This window comes from Enoplosus armatus, chromosome 9 (genome assembly GCF_043641665.1).
Source record: "Enoplosus armatus isolate fEnoArm2 chromosome 9, fEnoArm2.hap1, whole genome shotgun sequence".
Taxonomy (NCBI): Eukaryota; Metazoa; Chordata; class Actinopteri; order Centrarchiformes; family Enoplosidae; genus Enoplosus; species Enoplosus armatus.
This window is the reverse complement of record NC_092188.1, coordinates 6,455,546-6,470,557: the sequence shown is the minus strand read 5'-3', so window position 1 is coordinate 6,470,557 and position 15,012 is coordinate 6,455,546. Positions and strand designations below refer to the sequence as shown.

Genomic DNA, 15,012 nt, shown 5'->3' with positions numbered 1-15,012 from the left:
TGCAGACAGGGATATTTCAGGTTTGTAATATGCCATCATTCATAATATAGTCCCTCTTTGATCTTGCTCCGTCTAAAATGGGGTCATGGGTAAATAAAGGTTTAAAAGAAAATCTGGTTTATTGTAACTTCTGTTGTTCATTGTGTTGTGGTTGTAAAAAGACATTTATTGGAGACGGTGCATAAGTTCAATAGTTCAGAATGAGATAAAAAGGGACTTCTACAATAGCTGTACAGTGTAGTTACAGGACATCCTGTGTAAAATATACCCTCCTCCTAAACTTCCTCCACACTCCTACGTCTAACTCCCCTTCGTCATATTGTTTATATTCTCCAGATTCCTTCATCATGAGCAGCTAGTTGCCTTTGGTCTTCAGCTCGGCCAGCTTGCTGGTGACAAAGTTCCACTTGAAGGATGTGTCCTCGCTCCCTCCTCCCAGCGAGACGTATTTAGAGAAGCTGTTGTTGCTGCTCCGTCCTTCTCCTCCTCCTCCTCCACCTCCTTCACTCTCCCCTCCCTCAGTGATCTGCCCATCCTGGCTCTCCTCCCCTCCGGCCTCTGTCACCCCCTCCTCGCCCTGCCCTGCTGTCGCCTCGTTTGCTGCAGCAGCAGCGGCTGCAGCTTCCGCCTGCTTCTTGGCAGCCCAGTTAGCCGCAAAGCTATCCCAGAATCCTGAGCGCCTGGTGGGTCGAGGAGGCTCCTCCGGCTTCACTGCAAGTGGACTGAGAATTCAGAGAAAGTTGTGGGGTTTATTTTAGGAGTCAAATATATTCAAACAAACAGAACTGCTCTGAAGACAGAAACAATGAAGATAAGTTGGCAGACACACAGGTTAAAAATAAAGTTTGACTGCAGTGAAAAAGGGTGAGAGAAGAGACAGACTCAACCAGTTCTTGTACCATCTACCATCTAGTCTAGATTAAGGTAAAACTGGACTAAACTGGAAATTTTAACGGTTAAACATCAGGCGTCTAGGTAACATATAATTATTGTTTCAACCACATTTCAGTAACTATTTCAGTGTGTAGTGAGGAACCACTTCACATTCACAGTTTGACTTTCTTGCTGTTAGATGAGAAGATCAATATCGCCTTCATGTCTGTCCACTAAACATGACGCTACAGCCAGCAGCCGGTTAGCGTAGCATGGCATAAAAGTGGAAACAGGGGCAAACAGCTTGTAGAGGTGCTGGTCGTCGGATTTTGTTAACTGTTATCTCTTTATGCTAAGCTAAGCTAACCCACTGCTGGTGGCAGCTTCATGTCTAGCGGACACAGAGTGGTATTGATCTTCTCATCTAACTGACAGCAGGAGAGTGAATAATCAACATTGACTTTTCAGCCAAATTTAGCCCAGATTTGCACATCAAAGTTTTGCAATTTATAGTTTTAGTTATATTTTGATCAGATCTCCTTTTTTGCCATTCAGTTTGTCAGTGAGCTTCATTCTGCTCTAAATGTAACTTTATCTACAACAGTATTTGCTGAAGAAGTGCTGTATAATTAAAACTCCAAAAGAGATTTCCACTCACTGGTCGGCGACTGGCGGACTCTCAGTCTCCTCTAGAAGCTGGTGTTCATCGTCTTTGTTGAAGAGAGATGATAGCCTGTTCCAGCTTTTAGTCCCGGCCCCCTGCATCTGGACACACGACCAACCACACACACAGGGTCAAAGGCCAAAATAGGTATAGGTGGTTTCAGAGGATCAGTTGAACAATGGTCCTCTCTCATCCTTGACTTTACGACCACTTGTTATGATATTCCTCATTACTGACGCAACACTGAAGCTGTGTGGTACTTAATAGCTGCATGACCACATAATAAACTGCATTTGTCTTCTAGGGTTAACTTAAATACTTTTATCATGAAGCTTAAGTAAGAGCTGTCACTGTTCACATACTTTCCTGGCCAACTGGGATACAGCGTTGGGTCCCTCATCCTCCTGCACTGGAGTCATCATATCATTCTCCACCTCTGTGACCTGCAACAGCAGAAAAAAAAGACAAAATGGGTGTACCTTACCTGTCCACCCAGCAATGTCCTGAATTTCCTGATTTTGCCACAGATGCATACGATTTGTGCACATTAGTCGCCATCTAGTGCATATTGTGGATACTACAACCTGTAGGGACATTTTCTCTGAAACTTATCTTTTCATATTTCCAAACATTTTTTATGATTTGTTTTTGGTTTGATGTCATGACTTGAACAGTATTTCCACATCAGTATATGTTCTGACATGAGTTCACAGTAATACACTATAGTCGTCTCGTAATTCTCAAGTACATGTGGAGCAATGTCGACTCAAATAGCAACGATGACAACTCTGCACCTCCATCTAAATGGAAACTATCCCTCCAAACACACACGGTATTCCCTGTCGTCCCTGTAGATGCCCTGGACTGAGTACACCCCCAGGCCCCTGCTATCTGCCTCACCCCCCCACCCTGTCAGTCTGTCGGTGGAATGCCAACTAATCTGTTTGTTCAGCTCCCGTGCAGGATCGAGTTTCTCGGCCCTCCAGAGATCTGGGTCAACTCAACACTGCCTGTTTCTTTGGTACCAAACCCTGGATGGAGTACAGGTGTCGCAATGAGGCCATGAAAACCAGAGGTGGAAGAAGTAGTCAGATACGTAAGTTAAAGTACCAGTACAACATGCAAAATACTTCATTACAAGTAAAAGTCCTGGGTTCAAATTACTATTACTGATTTAACAGAGTGTAAGTAGCATTTTACTGTTGTAGCTGGTGGAGGTGGAGCTCATTTTAATAACTTTATATACAGTTTGGTAGTTTAATCTAGTGGTTCCTAACCTAAGGGTTGGTCCCCTCCAAAGGGTCACAAGATAAATCTGGAGGGTCGTGAGATGAACACAAATTTCTTTTAATTTTTCTCTAATTGTTCTCTTTTTTGGTGAATTGTTGGACACTTTTACCTCTTTGGGCCAAATGTTATTCAAATGAAACCATAAGAGGAGGTTACAAGGAGAAATGTCACTAGCCAAAAAGATTGGGGACAATTGGTTTAATCTTCAACAATGCACTTTGTTTTATAAATTTATCATCCTAAACTATTAATCTGAAAAGTAACATACTATAGATAAAACTTAAGATAAAGCATTGGAGGAAAAAGTGCAATATTTCTCTCTGAAATGTAGAGGAGCAGAGGTATAAAGTAGCAGAAACTCAAGTAAAGTACAAGTACCAAAATTGTACATAATTGTACACTAATGTTTCCCTGATTTACTTCGGTTACAAGCTGCTTTATTGGTTCTGTGAATACATCTGATACTGGGTTTCATCTTTGACACCAGAAACAGAAGACTTCACAGAAGATCTGGATGCCAATATTAACAAACACAGTTTTATCAGTTATTAATTCAGTCAACATTGACAAAATACATAAGGGGAACAATTTTGTAGGCCTAACTTCTGCCCTAAAGTTCCCTTTGCACAAAAAAACAAACAGCGAGTTCATCTGACCCTGTGATGAATAAAAAATGATCAGCAAACAAAAACCCCGGTGACTTTCTGACACTTTAATACATTTGAATCCGTAAGAGGAGCAAAGATGGAGAAGGTTGTAACTTCTGTACCTGTTCAGCCGTGTCCTCCTCATACTCAGGGTTAAGGGTCTTCAGCACTTTGCTCTTATATACCTTCCACATTGGATTCATACTCGCAGAAGTAGATTCTCAACACTCAGGGCAAGACCTGTGAAGACCTCTTTATGCCTCTGTGGTCCACCCTCCACCAAGTCTCCTCTCCCAGCTTCAGCTCGTCTCAGTTGTTCCAACTTTGACCTGTTTCCATGCGTGAAGTTCTCAGTAGCTTCTTACGGCAGGGAATCTGTTCAGCACCGAGGCCCTCACTGTTTCATAGCGTTTCTCCTGGTCAGATTATGTCTGTCTTGTCAACAGGATTGACAGCTGCTTTCGTCCCCACAGAGTGTCTGAACAGGTAAAGCTAGGAAGCTGTACTGCCCGTGCATACACCCACACACACACACACACACAGTAAATTCAGCGTCACGGTTGAGAATCCCTGCCTTGGTTACCTGGAAACAGGTGTAGATTTCCTCATGCATATTTCAGGGGGTCTCTATCCCAGAGCCAGAGTTCCATTGTCAGCCAGTGTTGGTAGACTGGCTCCTGTAACCCAGATGCACACACATACACAGTATTGACATGTTTATGTTCAGAAAGATAGATTTTTATGTTACAGCCGCTCAGTGCCTTGATCAAGTTCCTGTTTCTTATAACTGAGGATAGAACCTTCCTTCCAAATTAGCAGTTTCAATAAATTCTGCTTTATGAACCCCAGGACACAGAATATTAAAAAGCAGGAAGGCATTTCAGAAACATGCATTAATTCCCTGATCTGTAATTACCTTAACTACACATGCCTGCAGTTTATTTATGGAAACACACATTTAAACCATTTCACCAAACAACTCACTTATCTTCCACTGTTACCTGGCCACTTCCTTGCAAGTTCAAGTTCCTCCCTCTGCTCTCATTGGCTGCTCCAGCGTATCAGTCAATAACGCCAATCAGATTCAGGTGCACCGCAAAGGGTTTTTGTGACTGGGTCGCTTGGCAACCTGAGAGGGGCCGGCGAGTGTCACGTAGATAAAGAGAGATGTATAAAGCTTTGATGACTGATTGGGTTTCAGCAGGCACCCACAACAAGACAGCCGACCACAGAGATGCACACTGTTTTGCTTATTCGCTTAAACATGCAAGCAAGAAAATCTCTTTTATTGCAGCAATGATTATATTGCAAGAACTCTATACTGACTATAACAATGTAATATAGCACTTGTCAGCTTGCTATACATTTATGTAACGCTATCCAGTGTAGCCTCGATGATAGTCTTGATTATACACCAGAGAAATTCAATCTAACTTGTCCTATAGCTCTCCTGTTCCTGGTTTTGATTACCATACAGAGTTGGACAGTAATGAAGATGTAAGGCCGGGCACATCCATAAGATCAACGTAAATTATGAATGCAGTTCTATGGTCGGCGCGTCTATGCACACAGCCTGATGGATGCTGGTGATTGGAAGAGCAGCCAGTTTGGTTGTGGCCGGAGCAGCTCATGTTTCAGACTGGAAAAGGACACACCCAAGTATTTAACACACCAAGGCAGAGGATTGTCATGGAGGCAGCACGGCTTCTTTAATGACCTACATACAGTATGTCTTATCATAAACACAAAAAGGATTATATAATAAAACCGTTAAATAATTGAAGACCAGGGAAGGTTTTATTATTAAACTAAACATGCACAACAGTGAGGTTTTAAAGCATTATGCCATAGTTGATCACAGTCAGTCTGCACAAACCTGCAGGCAGTGGTGGAAGTAATATTTGCATCTTCTTCTTTAGTAAAAGTACAGAAGTATTGGCAACAAAATGTACTTGAAGAATCAAAACTACTTGGTAGTACACTTTCACAGTGTTATATTCATGTATATCTTGTATTATTGGATTACTATTATTGATGTATTAACATGTACAGAGCATTTTAATGTTGTTGCTGGTTGAGGGGACCTAATTTTAATCATTTCATATACTGTTGCGTAGTTTAATCTATCACATTGCCTCATTTTATAGGATGTCCATTATTGTTTAGTATGTAAAATCTGAAAGTGTAAAGTAACTATAGCTGTCAAATAAATGTAGTGGAGTAAAAAGAGCAATATTTCCCTCTGAAATGTCATGGAGTAGCCATAAGAAATCAAAAGTACCTCAAAACTGTGCGGTAGTACGGGATTCAGTAAAAGTACTTAGTTACTTTCTATCACTACTTCCAGAGTGTGTGAATGATCATGTACATAGTATGTGAGACATTTACAGACATAAATTAAAACATCAGTATAAATGCATGACAAAGTTCTTATCATCAAGTCCACTTTTCTGGAACTTTTGGCCATTCTACGTAATGAGCGATGTACTAGCTCAGATGTGGCTGAAAGCTCCAGAAAAATTCAAGTAAGTGGACCTTCAGATAAGAATTCTTTTGTCAAACTGCTGTTTTCAAGGTCAAGAATGAACCTTCAAGCTCAGTATAGAAATAGAATAGAAATATAGACCAGCAGAAAATGTCATTTTCACAATACATGAACATATTTTAAAATCTGTCATACCAAAACAGAGGGGTTCGATATATGATGGTATTAGAGAGTAGGACTACTGCATTGGAGCAAGAGACAACTATTCTCTCATTACTTTTTTTCACTTCATACTCATTCATTAATTGTCTTTGTGTGTTTTGATGCACACCCCTCGCTCAGATCTTGAGTTCTCTAACCTTGAAGTTGCCACATCCTCTTTGTTTATATCATTATTTCCATTCTGCTCATTTCAATGAATAATTCATTCATTTAATCTATTTTTCAATCTCTGCTAATATTGCCTGTCATGATCTGGACGTGATAATAGCATGCTGCATAAATAAAGACCTTGTACCAGTAAATCTTCCATATATCCTCCTCTTTCCTGGATCCTGTTTCACTCTCACTGATGTTTTTGTCAGATAAAAAGCAAATACAAAAGAGAAACATACCATAAATTTGTTTCAGGTCGTAGCCTTAGATTGCCACAAGGTGGCTCAAGAGTCCTTTACAGGGTTGAACATCTGGTTTTTGACATTGTGAGGAAGCAGTCATGTCTAATATTTCAAATGTGCAGTGATTATTAATATGATTTTATTGTCATGTAGCGATCTGCTAATGCTGATATAGCGTAGTTAGGTAAACATGTAATAATTTAGATGATGATGATGATGTCACAAGACAATATCAACAAACACACCATGGTTGTAGCAAACAGATCTGAAACAATGGGCTTCAATGATCATAAAGGCTTCATTGCATGGCAGTTTGACAATATCCTTTGTACATGTAGTTGCTGAAGTAATCTGAATTGTGATTACTTTGTTTGGTTTGATTTAACTTGATGTTTCTTGACAAAGTTCATCAAAGCTAATTATCATTTTTATTGCTGTAATCGTACTGTCTTCTGTCGGACAGTCAACTGTTCCAGTTTTGTTTTACAGTATCCAGCAAAGACGTGTCGTTGCTTGAATACCTGCAGTCCAAAGGTCTCAGTGAAACTGGGTCAATACCTTTGTCTCACAGCAGCACATGTCTTCATATCCATCTGTGCACGAGCAAACTATTTGTATTTGAATGTTTCCTTGAGTACCTTTTTGCTCCAGAAACTGGCAGAGGTGGGGAATACAGGCCGTACACATTAAAGCGCCCTCCTCATTATTATCAGCCGAGGATGTGATCGATCTACAATGTTCTCAGTGCTTCCTCTGCATGACCACTAATCACACAAAAAGAAAATAATTATCTGGGGTTGATTTCTTAACAACCACGAAGGATTCTTCTTTGGTGCTTACTTATGTGGACTTGAACAAATACTTCCCTCCTTTCCACCATTAATATGCACCATTAATAAGTCCATGCTTATGTCTGAGGGTGTCCATATATGCATGTGCATCGTACGCATGCAATGCATCCTTTTTTGGAGTTGTGTTATTACCCATGCCTCCCTTTTTTGACCACTAGGGGGTGACAGTGACAACAACCAGATATGGGACATACTGTACAGAACACAGTGTACAAATGCATGACTCCGTATTGTTTATCGCATACATCCACACGTGCCATAGTGTCAACATGCAAACTTGTTCAAAGTCGTCTGAGAGATCAACACCGCGTGTATATGAGATAATTTGAATGTTAAAGCACATGTGGTTTAAAGCAGATTCTGGTGTGATGCACAGAGATAATGAAGATTTTAGTTCAGTGAAAGCTAATCCTGTGGACAAAAGGGAGGTGTCCCACACATGAAGGCTGAAGCGAATCAATTCAACCCCCTTTTTTTACAAGCTGACCTCCCATCAGCACAGGGAGGAGAGCCGGATGGAGGGGAGTCTTTGCTGACCTCTCACATGGCAGACGGACTCTCCTCATCAATAAATCGAGACCAGCAGCCAAGAACAAAACCAGAGGAATGTCATTAGATAAACCAGGACATTGTCACATGAGTGTTAAACAGACACAAGTTATCATTCATTGAACTGAGCTTTGTACTGGTGTCTCCCACCAAGCAGCTCAGTGCCCATCAATGAGATGATATCAGCACTAATTTCAAGTATTGATCAACATGAAATGGTGAATCATACATGGAAACTTTTATTTTTGTAAAGTTCGTTCTCAAACAAACCTGTTGTCAATGATATTCAGATCTTTACTTAAACTAGCAATATAACAGTAGTTGAAGAATACTGAAGTCCAATACTTTAAGTATGAAAAATTACAAAAAATATTATCATATATTGTTTTAGCCCATATTACTGCATTTGTTTACTGATGTATTTACACATCTATGGTCGAATCATGGAAATGTTCACATCATTTACGTAAGTAAAGTAACAATACCAAAGTGTAAAAGTACTTTGTTACGAGTAAAAGTCCTGCATTCAAAATGGTACTTATGTTGTAAAAGTAGTAATATCAGCTAAATGTACTTAAAGGAACAAAAATAAAAGAACTCATTATACAGAAAGAAATGTGCTTTAATGTGCAAGAAGCATTTTAATGTTGTAGCTGGTCGAAGTTGTTATAGATTAAACTATATTCTTGTATTTTAATCTGTAACAATGCACTATATTTTACGTTTAAATTGAAACAAAGTTGATATTTGTATGTAAAATCTGAATATACAAAGTAACAGCGGTGAAATAAATGTAATGAAGTAAAAAGTACAATATTGCCCTCTGAAATGTAATGGAGTAGAACTACAAAGTTGTTCAACCTCCTGCGGCGACTTGGACTGGACGGTGAAATTCAGGCGTGTGTTGAGTGCGTGTGGGCTTCATAAGGTTGATGCATGTATAAATGCTCATCAGTCAGAATACTTCCTCCCCAAAATAGACCTGAATGTAAAGACAGAGCCATGGGAAGATGAAAACTGGCTGGTGTTCAAACACAATATTAGCCACGTGTTGATAAATGGGTTTGACAGGGAGCCTGCTGAACTTTGCTTTGAATACTCGGCTGTGTGTAGTGTCAGAAAAGTAAAATACTGTTTAGTGTTGAACGTCAAGGCAAACATGACTCGACATTTCAGGTTAAAAACATTCACTCTCACCTATAGGTGGATCGATCAGTTTGCTGATGCAGTGAAATTTCAGTATGTAGGTCAGTAGGTCAGACTGTCGGACAGCTGCTTGGTCTACTGTGCATGTACAGTTTGTCCTTTGGCCAATGTAAGACAGTAGATGAAAATAATATTATCCATTTCATAATTAAGGTAGAAATAATCGTTGTTCTCTCCAATATTCAGTGTACAGCAGAACAAAATTGCGTTTCTTCAGTGCTACAGTTCACACAATAAGAATAAATACAAGGCAAAGTGCAGTAAAGTGCATGTAGTATTAAGTTTAAAGAGTTGCAATCTATAATAATCTCAACCAGTGACAATGAATATGTCCCACACTTTTTCTTGGCCAACCGCATTTTGTTACTTTGGACAGAGCCAGGCTACCTGTTTCTACCTGTTTCTATCTTAGCATGGCCCGACTGCTGGCTGTAGATCCATATTTAACCAAAAACACTCTGTCCAAAGGTAACTTGGCGTCGGGCCAAAACATACACATAACCCCCTGTAAAACAACAATTTAAACAAACGAGATATCACATGTTAATTAGTGAGCTTTAGAGGTGCTGGTCGGTGGGCTGTCAGCACTGGACACAGCAAGATTAGCCAGTTTCAAGTCTTTATGCTAAGATAAGATAATTGGATGCTGCCTGTAGCTTCGTATTTAACAGAGCAACTTGAGAGTGGCTGCTCACATGTTGAATACAGCATATCGCTGAGCTGGTTGATGGAGCGTTTCATCTGATCAGCTGTTAGAGGCCTGAAGAGGTCAACCTTTCCAGTATTAGCAAAGATTAGTCAAAAGTCAGAGAAAACATTTAATTTAAGTAGCATAACAATATTTTTCTTCTTTAATGTCGTATTAATCATGTTTTGATCTCTCAGACTTATTTTCGTTCCTCCAGTGGATGTAAATATGACGTATTGGGGCAGTGCTGCAGAGAAATATTCCCCTCCGTGGGATTAGGACTAGGGTCATAATCTGAGCCCAATGAAACCACCAAAGTCTCTCCTCAAAATTTCAGTTCGTCCAACAACAATAAAACCTTTTAATTTGTGTTTGTTAAAATGGTGTCATGTCTTAAAATGAGTCAGGTGAAAGTCGGACCACGTGCAGTTTCTTTATGCAAACAAAAACATGGCCTAAATGTAAATGTCACATGTCACATGGCTTGTTGGTGAAGTGTGGTGATCTGCATCAATTTAAATAACAAAGAAAAGTCCCACTCAAAAAGTAGTAAATTGCCACACACTTGCTAAAACTGTCCGGACTTGTGTGTAAAGTCACCCAGAGAAGTTACCTGTAAATGGAATAACAGACATGAAAAATGGCAGATTAATATAACCTTGCCGTATTGGAGAACAGAGGTGCATTTGTACGTTCACGTGTCTGCATTTGTTTGTCCCTTTGTGTACACATATGCATGTTTAACAGCAAGCTGTTACATGATGCCATGCCGTGCATGTTGCATAAACACCTCTGCTTGCACGCATCACACATCCTTCTATGTTCTTCTCATGTTTTATGAGGCCCTGCAGACGTGGAAGTTTCGGCATCAGAGCTTCCTTTCGTGCCAAGTGCTGCGCAACACACAATAAAATGCCCGTTCACAGCTCCTCTCACCTTCCAAAACAGGATTTTACTGTTGTTATATTTCCATTTGCATCTTGGCTTCAGCTGTTTTACATAAGAACTCTCAAGGTCATTAGTCCTCTTCCAGTTTGCTGTGGTCGTTGTATCATCATGCACTACAGTGTGCATGCAGTTTAAGAAATGTACTTCTTAAATAAACAAATGTTCTCATTCTCTGAGCTCTTGAGATTGTGACAAATAAAACTATATAACTATATGTATGTTCTTAAATATATTGTCCCAGTGCATGCTGGCAGGCCTCTAATTGTTTTAAATGGAAATACTGATCATTTTAAGACTCTATCATTATTCCAAAATAGGCAATGATGAACCAAGCTGTCATTTCATACATGCACACATTTCTCTAGTTACTGTGAAGTATTAGATCAACAACAACCAGCATCACTAAAGTCTTTGTTATGAGCCTTAAGTCCTGACCTCTGCGTTGTGTTTCAACACACAAACTTGTGCACACAAACAAAACTTCTCCTCACACACAGGTCAGACTTCCAAAACATGCCACGACGAAAGGTTGATCTCTCAGTAAATAGTGAAGCATTCCAGTGACTGACTGGAGACACTGTGGTCTAAGACAGACGATTAAATCACCAGTCCACTGACCAGTTCAAGTCAGCTCAGGCAAACCTGTTCTTATCTTACCTTAGATCAGATGATTAAACACTGGAATTTATCAAACGTTAGTTATAGTGTTATAGTCAACGTTGACAGCAGGACAAAAAGTTGTTTCGACATGATTCATTATCATCCCATGAAAGTAGATTTAAGATGACGAAGTAAACGAAATACATTTGTTTCTGCTTTTGAACCTGCAGTTTACCAGGCCTGAGAGTGATAGGAATATATTCAGACCTGCTGTTGCTGTGAGGTGTTGAACTCACTGACCTGACATACTGTAAGAGACGCTCCTAACGCACTATAATCAAATGGCATGCAGTGGTCTCGTCAGTTCAAGGACTATCACATTGGTTTTACATGTTTTAAACATTACTGCCATTTTCCAAAGCATACCATATATTTTTGTTTGAATTCATTACATTTATGGAGCCATTGGTCAGCAACTATTGGATGCCATGATTTTGGCACACACATTCATGTTCCCACACAAGATTGTGTGATGACTTCTGGCCATCATAAAATGAAACTTAATTTGTTCAATATTTTAGTAATGACCAAATTATTGACCAAATACCTGCAAAACTAATGACATTCCCAACAACCTCAGCGGTACTTTGTGTTTAGTAAATGTTGTAAATGTTGGTATGCTTACATGCTAAACTAAGATGATGAACATGGTAAACATTATACCTGCTGAACATAGGCATGTTAGCATTCTCACTGTGAGAGCCTGCTGACGTTAGCATTTAGCTGCCTAATTGCAGCCTCACAGAGCCGTCTTGCTGTGATACAAAAGCTCTCAGTTAAGACTGTAAGTATCAAATAATAAAAAGGACTGGGCGAGCCCCCAAATTATGTTACGGCCACAAACACAAGATATTTGGCTCAACCTTGTGACCAGCAACATATTAAAAGGACGCCATTCCCGAGGTTCAGTTGAAGCAAAACATTTACATTTTATTTACAATAAAGATATTGCCACGTATTAACCAAATCTATGGGAGCCTTGAGGCCTGGCCAAACATATCAAAAGAATGGGGGAAGTCTGGGCCAGCCACCCAATGGGCCATCGGATCCAGAGCTTCCAACCCTAAACTACAGAAATGGGTAAACTAAGATAACGAACAAAAGCAGCGAAAACTGGACTACCAGACCTCCATCCTCAAAACAAGTAAACTCAAAACAAGGAGCAAAAGGAACTAAACACTAAGGTCGTCAGAGAGATTTCCTTCTCCTCCAGCCTTCTTTAAATAGTGGGCGCAGGGCCATCCACTGATCGCCAACCAGGAGCACCTGAGAGGGAGAGAGGAAAGGAGAAAAGATGAGAGAGGGACACAAGGAGGGAGCACGTAACTCCCTCTTGCTTTCCAGGACCAAGCTATATCCAAGAACGCAAGGCAGCAGTGCGTTGATGTCTTCATGTGAGGATAGTTCTGCTGTTGCAATGAAGTACTTGCATTTGGGGGGATAAGATTCCAGCAACATGATACAGATGGGTTATTTTGGAGTGGAGAATCAGGGGTCACACAGGTTCACAGATAAGCAGGGATCCTTATGAAAGCTGCTTGTTAGAGAATATAAGAGACAAATAATGCATTTACATGTGTTTGTGTGGTTGCTTGTGCACTAGCTAGTATAATTATACAGTCACAAAGTCCCCTGAGGACACTAAGGAGCTCTTTTTAAGGAGGTGCCCCTTCAAATTCCAACCCCTTCCTTAAACTGTATACGCGGTTGTGTGCATTTTTTTTTTTTTTCAGGATTTAGCCTGTTCAAACCGGCTGTGAAGCAGTTACAAGCAGGTTTTTTACTGCAAGGCTGGAGGCAGTTACCCAACAGCAGGCCTGCTGTTTCACTCAACAAGAATTTGAAGTTCACGATCAAGAAGAAAACACACATACAGGCTCACAGAGAAGAGTTTAAAACAGTGATGTTGTACGGATGTGATAGACTCTGATATTTCAAGCAGATATGAATTTCAAATGAAAACACAGGGCTCCATCTACACAGATCGCCAAATAACCGAGTTAAGAGCACATAGAAGCACATGCACAGTCGACACACAGGTAGATTTCATGGTACCTACAGTAAAAAGTTAGTTCGTTTCGATGATCGAAGGTCATAACAAAGTAACATGAACTCCTAGAAAGAAATGATCTTCATTTTTATTTTAAAAACAACACAGACCTTGTGATGTTGACTTTGACTCACTCACAGTTGACTTTGTAAAAACCCCAGAGCAACGTACAATAAAAACACCACACTGAGCATGCTCAGTAACAGCACAAAACAAAGACGAATAATATCAGAGAAACAGAGAACGTCCTGCAATGTAGCGCACAATTTACATGCATGTGTGTGTTAAAACAAACACGAGCATGTTCTGTGTCATGTAATACATGTATGTATCTGTACTTGTGTGCATGAACATGTGAGCATCATGTGTGAGCATGTTGGCGAGCCAACATGGGAAGTGTACATGACAGAGCCGTGAATCGTTATGCAACATCAGTCAGTTACTGTAACATGCAACCTCTCATCCTGCTTTATAGCATCAACTGTTGCTGCCATGATGGAGCACGCACAACTGCTTCCTCTCATCCTCGCCAATCCTCGAGCTTTGCCCTTAATATATCGATTAACGGACAGCTTTTTTGACCAACCGAGAGCCACTTTGGTCCAGAATAAAGTTTACGAGCTATAAAGTTTTTGGTGCTGAGATTCCTGGCAGTTCCAACTCGACGGCGTTGCAAAGTTTATGATCAGCATCCATATGAAGCTGCCTCAGCAGCCTCTCTTGCAAAACTGAGTCTCTCAGATATCCATTCACACCTGTCTTCATATGTTCCCTCCAGAATTAACCAACCTGACCTGATTTATATGAGCTAAGAAGAGAAGGGGCTGCTGCCAGGGGAAGATTAGATGGAGGGACGGAGGGATGCTATGAGAGGATTAGAAAGTAATAGATATCATTCAACTCTGCTTTCTCTTTATAGCAGTCTTGGGTGTGGAGGTCTGGTGTGGTCAGCTTCTGGTGTTGGCGGAACTTTTTCAGGTGCCAGATGAGTTATAGATACAGCAGTGACGGATGGGGAAAGAGGAGTAGATAGAAACAGTAGAGCAACAGAGCAGTTGGTGTTTCATTTGGAGCAACATGTGCGGCAGCAAACAAGACATTTGTTTAATGTAAGCCAAGTTACAACTTCTTTTTTAATTTGCTATGTGTACACACTAAATATGCACTCTAGCATGCAGGTGCATATATAAAAGCCCACAAAGATGCAGGTATAAGCAGGCCAACATGCTGACACAGTGACACCACACATTAGTAGTAGTGTTCAATACAGGCCCCACATCTTTGTTTACCCTCACTCAGCAGTTAGAAGCCCAGCAATGTATGATTCTAGGAAATCGTTGAAAATCTACATGGAGTCTGGTGTACCAAAACGTATCAAAGGTTACACAACGTGACTGAAAGCTTAGATACCATATATTATTTGTACATGGTGAAGTTCCTGGTTCAAATTCCTCAACCTACTGGGAAACATCTGGGCAGAGAGA

At 40.4% G+C, this 15,012-nt stretch overlaps 1 protein-coding gene across 1 annotated transcript; it reads right to left on the bottom strand.

The window, feature by feature from the left end:
* Window positions 1-355: 355 nt before the first annotated feature.
* Window positions 356-3,677, bottom strand: LOC139290846 (uncharacterized protein C1orf232). The gene is made up of 4 exons (XM_070912713.1): window positions 3,597-3,677; window positions 1,900-1,980; window positions 1,532-1,638; window positions 356-722 (listed from the first exon to the last, which is right to left on the bottom strand). The coding sequence occupies exons 1-4, from the start codon at window positions 3,675-3,677 to the stop codon at window positions 356-358; spliced, it is 636 nt and encodes a 211-aa protein (XP_070768814.1).
* Between the last annotated feature and the right edge of the window lie 11,335 nt (window positions 3,678-15,012).